This window comes from Mus musculus, chromosome 10, assembly GCF_000001635.26.
Source record: "Mus musculus strain C57BL/6J chromosome 10, GRCm38.p6 C57BL/6J".
Classification (NCBI taxonomy): domain Eukaryota; kingdom Metazoa; phylum Chordata; class Mammalia; order Rodentia; family Muridae; genus Mus; species Mus musculus.
The window spans coordinates 71274304-71285768 of record NC_000076.6 but is presented as its reverse complement, the minus strand read 5'-3'; the positions used below and the strand labels follow the sequence as shown (position 1 = coordinate 71285768).

At 45.2% G+C, this 11465-nt stretch overlaps 1 protein-coding gene across 4 annotated transcripts in view; it reads left to right on the top strand.

Moving 5' to 3' along the window:
• The first annotated feature begins 384 nt into the window (after positions 1-384).
• Positions 385-11465, top strand: part of Ube2d1 (ubiquitin-conjugating enzyme E2D 1) — a 30405-nt gene continuing 19324 nt past the window's right edge. For 2 of the 4 annotated variants that reach the window (XM_006513479.2, XM_006513478.2), the window contains exon 1: positions 8348-8413. In XM_006513479.2, coding sequence (XP_006513542.1) covers positions 8354-8413 — 60 coding nt within the window. In that variant the 5' untranslated portion in view covers positions 8348-8353. Of the gene's footprint in view, positions 669-8347; positions 8414-11465 lie in introns of those variants that run through there. The other 2 variants (XM_030245013.1, NM_145420.2) reach the window with 2 other exon arrangements.

Genomic DNA, 11465 nt, shown 5'->3' with positions numbered 1-11465 from the left:
TCAAAAAAAAAAAAAGAAAGAAAGAAAGGAAGGAAGGAAGGAAGGAAGGAAGGAAGAAAGAAAGAAAGAAAGAAAGAAAGAAAGAAAGAAAGAAAGAAAGAAAGAAAGAAAGAAAGAAAGAAAGAAAGAAAGAAAGAAAGAAAGAAAGAAAGAAAGAAAGGTGGAGTACAATTGACGAAGACTCCTCACGCCCTCAGGGGCGAGCGGGGAAGAGTCAGAATTATCTGCAAAGGAAGTTAAGATCCGCCGCAGGGTCTGTGCGAGGAGGAGCGAGCCGTGGTTCACAGCAGCTCCTAGGAGCGACAGCTCACCTGCTGTCTGGGTTTTTGCAGATTCGAGACCTTGCTCTGCAGAGCGGCTGCAGGGAGCGGCAGCAGCCTGGTCGCAGCTGTCACCCACGGGTGACCGGACGACGTCCGCGCGGGCGGCAGAGGCCGAGCCTGGGACTACACTTCCCAGTGTGCCAGGCGGGCGGGGCGCGGCGGGGAGGGCGCAGGCTCCTTCCCAGCAAGCGAAGGCGGAAACAAAAGAGTCCGGCGCCGCCGCCCGCACACTCGCGCACCGCGCCCGGGCGCACACGGAGCAGCCCTGCGAGGCGGCAGCCCGGGACACGCGGACACTCCGCAGCCCCCGCCGCCTGCCCCATGGCGCTGAAGCGGATCCAGAAAGTGAGTGGCTGCCAGAACCGGCCTGGGTGTCCCCAAGATGTCCCCAGGAACCCGGGGCGCACGGTGTGGGAGGGGCGCGGACACTGGGGAGGCCGGGGTACGGATCGGCCCGCACAGGTGAGGCGTGCATCCGCAAGGTCTGGGTACTTGGAACCTCGGGGCGACCCGATCCGGTCGTGCCCTTTCCAGGATGAGCCTAGAACCTCGGGTGCGGGTGCCCGTGGGGTGGCCAGATTGTCCCGGGGTGTGTGCATCCCCGCTGGGCCGGGGCTTGCTCTGCAACGGGCGGCCTTCGTCCCCTATCCCGCTGTGCGTCCTCACAATGTCCCCGGAGCCCTCCTTGCTGTGTTCGCACCCCGGGTTCCCCGAGAGGGCAGGGAAGGTGTGGTGGGCCTACGGCCTTTATTCTCAGAGCGTGGGGCTGGGTCTTTCTGGGCTCTGCAGTCGGCTGGTGCTCAGTGGGAGGAAAGGGCTGGGAACGCGAGATTGGGGCCGAGGAGCCAGCAGAGAGCTCTTGCCCCTGCTATTTTGGTGGTTCTGCACGCAGCTGCCACTTCAGGTCACATAGCTGTACTGAGAACATAGTTGCTGATACACAGCAAGATGAGCTCCTGGCTGTGATTCATGGCTAGGTAAGCTAAGCAGGTTGTTGGTTTTGTTTTGTATTTTTTTCTTCACACCCTCACGATAAACTTAGATGTAGAGTTGAAGACACAACACTAAGGACCACAAATTAAATTGTTTGGATGCTTTGATGTGTGAATAGAGAATGAGGAAGACAATCGAAGGGACAGTCAGTCCTTACATAGGATCGGTTCCAACCCTCTCTTTGTATTCTTTACCGCACCCACTTCTCTTGTTGGCCTGTCCCCTATCTCAAGTATCTTTTAACATTTTACAGCGGTAGTCCTTGCTGCTGGGAACGTGGTGTTTGGGATCGCTTTAGAAGCAAATGCGCCAACAGTGGATAATGTGTTTGGTAATTGATTTCACAAGAAATGGTTGGCTCCCCAAACGTTTTATCAACCTTTCCAGCTACACTTGACTGAAAATGTTCTGAGTTAGAGTGGTAGGAAACAGGCATCTTTCGGTACTGAGGACAGCAACTTTTACCCGCAGCCAAATTTTCGTTTGTTTTTTGTTTATTTGTTTTTGTTTTTGTTTTGTTTTTGTTTTTTTTTTTTTTTTTTAATAAACCTTAGCTGTGTAGATCATCGCTGTTCTTTGTGCCGCTGAAGGTCAACTCGGTATAAAATGTTAAGATCAGCGTTTATTAAATAATGACGTTTTCTCGTTTGAAGATAACACGGTGGCACTTTATTTTTAACCATATAAACAAGCTTAATTTTGAAGCTGCAATCGTCATTACCGTGCCGATTTCTGAACGCCGACCAATCTACTGTTGGTTCCCATTTGGAAGTTTTCAAACTTTGCTTCCTTTCATGATGGTGAAGCATTTCCATGTGGCTTTGCACTCCTCTTCTCTCTCTCTGTCTCTCTCTGTCTCTGTCTGTCTGTCTGTCTCTCTCTCTTTCTCTCTCTCTCTCACACACACACAGTAGCTCTTAGATACCAAAGGAGTTATCTATAGTATATATCCATCCAGAGAAATAAGACATTATTTTATGTGTAGGCTTGATGCATCTTGTTGCTCATGCTAAGCCTGTGTATTTGACTTATGTTAATATGGCAAATTTCCACATCTTCTTTCTCTCTTCCTTCCTTCCTTTCTTTTGTTTAGTAGATACTGTGTGTTAAACAGAGTTGTCTAGTATGAAGATAACCTTAAATACAGCTGATGGGGAATCTGTGACAAACTGGTATTTTGGAGAAGACACCAGAGGTCACATGATCCTATAGTCCTGTCATTGACTGCCACAAATCACATCAGTCATACAAGCCAGCCACCCCTTCCCCCCCACCCCCCACCAGCTGATTCTCCCGTTTTCTTCCTTCCTTGCCTGTCATCTTGCTTAGAACCAAGTCTAGGGTGGACAGGCTGCACCGGGGGCAGCTACAGTGCCCTCTGACATCCTGTGTTCAGATTCTCATTTGAATCACGTTCAAATGTTGAGTTCAATGCTCACCTTTGGCCTTAAAAAAAAAAAAGATTTATTTTTAGTGTGCGTATCTGTGAGTACGTGCCACATGTGTGAGGGTGGCCACAGAGGCTAGAAGAAGGAAGAGAGGACAATCAGGTATCCTGATGCCAGAGCCATTGGCGGATGTGATGTGAGCTGTCTAGTGTGAGTGCTGGGAATTGAACTTGGGTCCTCTGGAGGAGTAATAAATGTTCTTCACTGCTGAGCCATTTCTCAAGCCCCTACCCCCCTCCTCCTCTTCTTCCTCCTCCATCTTCTTCTTTTGAGTATCTTTTAAAGCAATCAGAAAACTTCAGGCCATTGGGCAGTGCTATTTCTTTACCTAAAGTATCAGGCCTCAAAGCTCATAGAACTCCAGGTTTGCAGTGGTGTAGCCAAGAGTGCAGGCAAAGAGACAGTCCCTAGGGCAGGGAGCAGAGTCACAGCAGAGCCCAGGGCTGCCAGTGGAAAGATGCTGAACCTCCAGGTTGAGGTGGGGTTAACATGGAAAGGTCAAAAGCCCTGATGTTCTCCTCTGTTCTCTTTATTCAAAGAGGGAACCTGAGGCGGGAGTTGGGACGAGTTTTTCCCAGGCTTAATCTCTTGAGAAGTGATTTGGCACATTTGAGAATAATGGTCACAGCTTCTCATTTCTCCACCTATGAAAAGAACAAAGATGATGTTGGATTAAAACTGTCTTTCTACAAAGCGTGTGGACATAGGCGCTTCAAATAGATCCCCATGCTGGAGTAGACTAAAGGATTTAATGCTCTAATTTAGACACCCTGTGCCAGTTCTGCATTTCAGCTCATAAATTTACACACCCGTGGCCTATTTTTAGACATAGAGAAAGATGTTATTACAGCCGCCTAAATCACTGAAGGGATAAAGTTTGAGCAAAATCGGAGGGGAGAAGCCTGCGGTAGATTTGACAAAAGAGAGCAGCTTTCAGTTGGGTGTCTATTGTTAGTTGTTTTTTAGGTGTTTCTTTGGTGAACACTGTTTTTCAGTCCTCAGTACATTTTGCTTTGAAAAAAAAAATCACCTTTTTTAAACGATAAATGTTACAATACAATACCGAACACTTTGAGACCCGAGGGAGAAAGAACCCTAATACAGCTGCCATCAACATCGTAGTCTCTGTCTCCTTTTGTGTTTATTTTCCAGAAGGAATTTTAGGTAATAATCTGCTACGTGCTATGTACTAGACCTCGGCCTTTTTTTTTCTTTTGGTCTATCTTCTGAAGAGTGAGACAAAAGGCTTTTCTTTTACAAATATCGTGACACATAATTATCCTTCCCTGTATAGTGTTCTGTCCCAAAATGAAACATTTGAGCCTGGGAGTGTGGCTCAGTGCTAAGACACACACCTACTGCTTTCAAGGCTCCGAGTTCAGCTGCCTGTGCCCACAAGAATAAATAAGTTGCCCTTGTATCCAAAAATCGAACATTTGGCTTTTTAATAATTAACCTAAATTGTGTGCACGAAGGTAAATTAAAATGCAGGTTTTGTCACTGTTTTGAGCTGCTCTGATTTTGACTCGTAGGCTTTCTGAATCACAGCGTCTGTGTTGCTCTAGGAAGCACCGTATCTTCCGCAGCCAGGCCCTCTGTGCCTGCGCCATCAAGGTCAAGAGAGGACCCAGGTTTTGTTCCCGGCTCTGTGACTGACTTCAGTTTTTCTTACCCATCCATGTCCCAAAGGATGACAACCACCGCTGTGTGCGGAGGTCGCTCTGCCTAACACCATGCCAAAAGCTTACCTTTCATGAGCTGTCTGACCCTTCATGAGGCAGTAGAGCTAGAAACAATCTGATTCCCGTTCTGCAGATGATGAAACAAAGGCAGGAGATGTTAACTGGAGTTCACAGGATCACATATCTGGCATAGGGAAATGGCTAGGATTCCAAACGGGACAGTATGCCATAAGCACAGACCTCTCCCTCCATCATATGGACCGTTATGTTGTTGGGTGTTTGTTTGTTTGTTTGTTTTTAACTGAAAGACATGAAGTCAATTGGCAAAGTGCTCACCTGGTATGCACACATCCCTAGCATGGTGGCTCCCTCCTGTTATCCCAGTGTTCTGGAGACAGGGTTGGGAAGTTCAAGGTCACCCTCAGTTTCATACAGAGCTGGAGGTCAGCCTGGACCAGAAGAGACCCTATCTCAAAGACAAACACATAAGAAAGATTTAAGTCAGATGAATTGATGGAGACGAGTGCTCAGCGAGATGATGTTCAACCCTGTAATTAGAACTCTGCATGTTTAATTGCCACCACAGCTCAGCGCTGAGTGACGACGCTCAGTCACCCTGCTCCTCAGAGATGACCCTTGTCACTAAACACTGGAGAATAACAGCTTCATTCATCTTCCCCATACCCCTGGAAACGTTGACTCCTTCCAGAGGGATTTAGAAAAACAACTGCTTAGAGTTCTTTAGATAGTCTGATGGTAGCCTTATTGTGGAATTTTCATTTGCCATAATTGTGAATTGGTCTGATCGTTTAAGTGCCTGTCGTGGCTTTGAGTACTAATTCACATTAGAAGATCAAATGAAAGATTACAGAAGGAGAGAGCCCCGAAGAAAACACACGGAGCCCAGCATCTTTATTGTCTGTAGATGATCAGTTTGCCTCAAGAGGAGAAGAAGCAGTATTCTTTCTGGAGGAAGAATCCGTGGTGGGAATTTTCCTGTCCTTAAGCCCCTATAATTAAACTCTATCTTTTGCCACTGTCTGTACTTTTTTTTTTCCTTTATGATAACAAAGGTAGCTTAAATGTTCTGAAACTCCTTCTCTGAGGAGATATAAGTAGCATAGACTTAGATGAGACTATTGACGTCTGTTCTCGGGAGCCAGACATGTAAAGACCAAGGGATGGATGTAGATTGCCTCCAGGAATCAAGGAGCATCCTTGCCCCTTCCGGCTCCCTGAAATACACAGAAAGCATTGGGGCCTGTATTTTCATTCAGTGTTGCTAATCAAAAGTGATACAGGGAAGTTCATGGTGGCTTAGCAATATGTTGATACACACCTCACCCCCTTTTAAATATCAGAAGAAATGATATTTTATTGAAAACAGGTGTTGAGTAACTTGACCCTTCTCTTGCCCATCAAAGTCCTGGAGTGGCATCATTGGGTTGCACAGTAGGTCTGGATTTGTAATTTGGGGGCCACCTACCGGAAATGTATGTTGGGGAATGTGAACTCTCTTGGCCTATGTGACCCCCCCAAAGCTGAGATCATGTGCATTTAGTTTGCTTCTGGTTCAGTTTTACACAGATAGCACAAGGGCCTTCCTTCCACGTGCAGTTCTCCTTGGGGTGGAGAGGAAGCACTGTACAGTTTGGAAGTTCAGGATCTTGTTGTCTTGCCTCTTCCTGGGTATTTTTGCCAATCACTCTTTCTGATCTGTGTATGTTGCTTATCTTAAGGGATACCATACTGCTTAATGGGAAGGCGCTCAGGTTTAAAGAATCCTCCTCTTCAAAGATGTGGACAGGGCCACAGTCACATCAATCCTTTCACTTTAAACTTGTTCAGATACCCGTCCCTCTGTGTGTGTGTGTGTGTGTGTGTGTGTGTGCGTGTGTGTGTGTGTGTGTGTGTGTGTGTGTTTGCGCGTGTGCGTGCTTAGGTTGGCTACTTTCCATTGGTGCCATAGAGTTTGGGAATATATAGCTGGGTGGTACTGTAGAGAACTATGTATATGTGATTACCAAGTTATGATGTAAAGCCTGTTTCTTAACATGTACAGCTGAATGTTTTGAAAAAAATCACTAACAAAATGTGACCAAACGAGGCAACTCCAAGGAAGCTCTGCCGGTATATATACTATCTCTCCCTTACCACTTTGTTAAAATCTTTACTTAAATTCCAAATCTTTCTTCATAAAACAGGGCCTGCCTGTCACCCACCCACCCACAAGATAAAATGTTCTGGGCTTAGACACATTTCCAGTTGATACAAAGTGTCGACACTCAGACACTCATTGTTTTCTGCTTCAAGTAGCAACAAAGTATACAGTTAGTGATGTCACGCCTTAGAGTTCAAGAGTAGCACCTTGATTACTTTAGTTACTGTTACTTTGAGACAGATTCTGAATAGTCAGCTTCAAACCCATGTTCTTTCTGCCTTAGCCTCTTGAGTGTTGAGATCCATTGGTGTGCCATACCAGGCCCAGTTTAAGATGGATTTTTTTTTTCAAACATAAACAATTAAGGGCCTACTCTCTGCCAGTTATTAAGAAGGGAACTCTGGGGCTGGAGAGATGGCTCAGCGGTTAAGAACACTTGACAGCTCTTCTAGATGTTCTGAGGTCAATTCTCAGCAACCATCTGTAATGGGATCTGATGACCTCTTCTGGTGTGTCTGAAGACAGCTACAGTGTACTCATATACACTGTATTCATATACTCATATTTTTCATATACATAAAAAATAAATTTAAAAAAAGAAGAAGAAAAAGAAGAAGGGAACTCTAGGGGCTGGAGAGAGAGATGGCTCAAAGTGTGTTCGTTCTTATTCAGAGGATGGAGTTTGGTTCCCAGCATTCACACCCTGTATGGAGGTTTACAGTTGCCTGCAACTCCAGCCTTCCGGATCTAATGCCCTCTTCTGGTCCCTGCAGGAAGCCACACACATTTGCATATACACAGAGATAAAAACTAAATTAAGACTTTAAAAAAGAATAGAGCTGTGAGAGCTGGGTGTGGTGGCGCACACCTTTAATCCCAACACTCTGGAGGCAGAGGCAGGCGGATTTCTGAGTTCGAGGCCAGCCTGGTCTACAAAGTGAGTTCCAGGACAGCCAGGGCTATACAGAGAAACCCTGTCTCAAAAAACCAAAATAAATAAAGAAAGAAAGAAAGAAAGAAAGAAAGAAAGAAAGAAAGAAAGAAAGAATAGAGCTGTGAAAAGTAATGTTTAATAACAAGTTTGTGTTCATTTTAAAACTAGGTTTTCTCTCTTATTTGAATTTTCCCCCCTGAAACATCATCTCGCTTGGTTAAAATGAACTAAATGGTAAGTTTTGATGAGGTAGCAATCAAAGGGCAGTATTGGAGCTGGGGAGATGGCTCAGTGGTTAAGGCACTGGATGCTCTTCTGGAGAACACTGCTCTGATTCCCATACCCACCCAATACCTCACAACTGTCTATGCCCTCTAGTTCCAGGGAGCCTGACACCTCTTCTAGCCTCCATGGGCTCCAGACATGTTGCCATTCAGTCAAGCAAAGCACCCATGTATACAAAAATAATAAAATAAAACTCATTTAAAAAAATCAACCATTTAAAACAAGCAAATAAGATTAAGTGGGGAGAGGTGTTGTGTAGCGTATTCCTAATGACTAGAGTCTGCCATGCATTTTGTGAAGTGTGCAGTCATGTCCTGTCTTGTTTTTCTTAGTTCTGACAGTGTCTTTGAGCACAAATACTTCTCAAAGCTTACAAAGCAGTGTTTTGTGAGCTCCAAAGCGAGAGAGAGAGAGAGAGAGAGAGAGAGAGAGAGAGAGAGAGAGAGAGAGAGAGACAGAGAGAATCCTCTTTCACTCGCTTACTTTCGTGTGTTATTTCTCTTGAGCACATAGCCTCGCTTCAGCACATGGGTATCATGAAGAGCAGAGTACACCACTTGTCATGGTCCTGGGGTGAGTGGATCCAGGTGTGAAGAGTGCTGGACTGGAGGTCAGACAGTCTGAACCTTGGTCCTAGGTTTACTATTTGACCTTGGCCAGGAAAGCCTCATCTAGACCCCTGATGAGTGAATTTGAGCATCTCCGTGGTCCCTTCTGAGCATATGTGTGCTGTGTCCATTATACATGTGTGTGTTTGCGTGTGTGTATGCATAATAGCAACCTCTAATTCTCTTCCCCACTATGATGCGGGATTGAACCCACATGCTATGCAAAGGACCCTACCACTGAGCAGTATCAGAGCCTCTTTTATAATTTCCAGAAAACTTAAATGCCATTTGCGTTTTGTTCTGTTCGGCAGATATCTGAACTTGTCATAAAGGTTAAAAACAAAAATTGAGCTATGTGCTCTCCAGCCACGTGAGATAAATTCTGATGTTTTTGAGATACAAGAAATTTTCAATGTTGGCATCATAATGTGTAATAGACTGTTAGTGGGTCCTCTGGTTTGAGATCAATTATTTGTGGTACAAAGAAGTGCTTTTATGGTGGGCTGGTACTGTAATGTGCTTTTCTAATTCTGTTTAGCTTCTATCTCTTTGACACGTGTCCTGGTCCTTTAAGGGTAATTTTTTTTTCCAGGTAATTGGAGAGCGCTGCCTAATGTAGCTGCGTCATCCATAAGAATTTTAGGGATCTCAAGTGATGCATTTATAGAATACCTTCTGATACAAAGTATACTAAATGAATGAGGAGATTCATGAGAGAGTAGGTATAACTAGTAATAAGGATAAGATGAAAACTGTAACTATAAATAGACAGATGTAGGGAATCCACAAGGAAAAAACAATGTATCTCTGCCGGGAAGAGGTAACAGACAGGGAGGACAAATTCATTTGGAGGAAATCAGGAGTTCTTCAGAGGAAAAGATGGACATAGGAGGGTGAAAGACATAGGGACTCCCTCTTTGTACAAAAAGCTATAGAACTCAAGAGAGCAGACTTGACTAATTTGGAGCAGATAACCATGCCTTTGGGAAGCAACGATGGGGAAGGGTGTGGGACCTTGGTGAATGGAGGACCCGGAAGGGCAATGCTGAGAATTGTCTACTCAATGCAGAGCCTGCCTGGTGAAGCCATGAAACGTCTCCTAATCTACGGCTGGTTGAGGAGGATATAATGTCATTCTCTATGCGCAGTGCTATTCTGATGAATATTCCTGGACAAAGGCAGGCAAGGGATCTGGGAATAGAGTAGAGACCCACAGAGGATGAGAGAGACCTGCTAATTAAATGGTGTTTAGGGTAAGACCTGAAGATAAAAGGTAAAGTTGGCAAAAAAATTAATTGAATTAATTGGGAAGGGGAGAGAAGAGGAGAGGAGAGGAGAGGAAGAGAGGGAGAGAGAGAGAATATGAATATGAATGTGTGTATAAGTTGAGAGGGGAGGTGATTAAGAAAATTCCTAACAGGAAGCCATGTTGAACAATACAGTATAGGCAAGATAATATTTTAGAAAATTGAAAATCATCTTGAGTAGGGCAAAGAGGTCTGTCTTTCTGTCTTTATCCATCTGTCTTTCCTTTCTTCTCTCCTTTTCTCTTCTCTCTCTCTCTCTCTCTTTCTTTCTCTCTCTCTCTCTCTCTCTCTCTCTCTTTCTTTCTTTCTTTCTTTCTTTCTTTCTTTCTTTCTTTCTTTCTTCCTATACCAGGCCTAGCTGTGTTGTCTCAGTTTTTGCCTTCAAGTTACTGTGTAACCCAGGCCAGCTTCGAACCTGTGATTCTTGGCATTTCAAGTTTTGAGAACCACCAGTGGCATATACTGCCATCTCTGCTGTAAACCTAACTTTGCAATGGATGGAAACTATTGCAGAGGCCTGACACACTTGGTATCCTGTGGACATGTTGGCATCAGCAGTGTTTTAGGTGGGAAAAGCCAAAGGGCTGTTCACATTCAGGTGTTTTTACCTGGGTCCGTGGCAGGAGGACATGGAAGTGAGAAGGTGAGAACACTGAAGGGCTCTCTGGAGATACTCTGACCCAACCCTTCCTGACCTTTGCTTGGCTCTTCAAGTTAAGTCTTCAAGGTTGTCTGGCTCTGAGTCTCTTCAGGTTCCTCCCCCTGCCATCCAGTGGGCACCCGGATGCTTTAGTGGAATCTCTCCAGCTCCTAATCCTAATAGGTGCCTGCTCTGACTACAACAGACACCTTTACCCTGTGGATAAGTGACACATTGGGTAGAAAATACTCCCTATCCTTACCTCCAAATTGTATTCTAGATTGGACTCTGGTCCCAATGCATACCAGTGGGACAACGGTACCTGGGTCACTGCTGTCTTTACCCGCCTCCTACCCCTGTGGGTTTTGTCTGTATCATCTCTTTGGAGAGCTGCCTTGGGCTGCATCAATGACTTAGTGGGGGAAGTGCCTACTATACATAAGAGTGGGAACCAGAGTGCCTGTAGAAGCATCTGAGTGTCCATGTGATCCAGTGCTGGGGAGACAGGTGGGTTCACTGGCCTCACTGGCCAGCTTGTCTATATTGCTTTGCAGGTTCTAGGCCTATGAGAGATGCTGTTCTCAGAATGAGAACATCCATGTGAACATATACATATAACACACACACACACACACACACACACACACACACACACACACACCCAAAGCCGGGCCTCTGAGATGCCTCAGTGGATAAAGCACTTGTGGTACAAGTCTGATGACCTGGGTTTGATCGATGGAGAAAAACCAGATGAGGTAGTACACATTTCTACACTCCTACTGCGAGATCGGAGAGTCTGCAGAATGACCTACAAGCTCCCAGGTTTGCCAACTTAGTATAAGCAGAAATGACAGTAGAGACTTGCCTCTGTGAGGAAGAGAATCAGCCCCAAGAGTTGGCCTCTTACATCATTGTGTGCATAACAGTATGATGCTCACATATGTACATACATCACACACATAGACATGTACACACACACACACACACATACATACACACACACACATGGTTGGTAAAATCTGAGAAACAAGGCGAACAACCTGAGGAGGTTAACCTATGGCTTCCATTGGGACCTGAGTCCCAA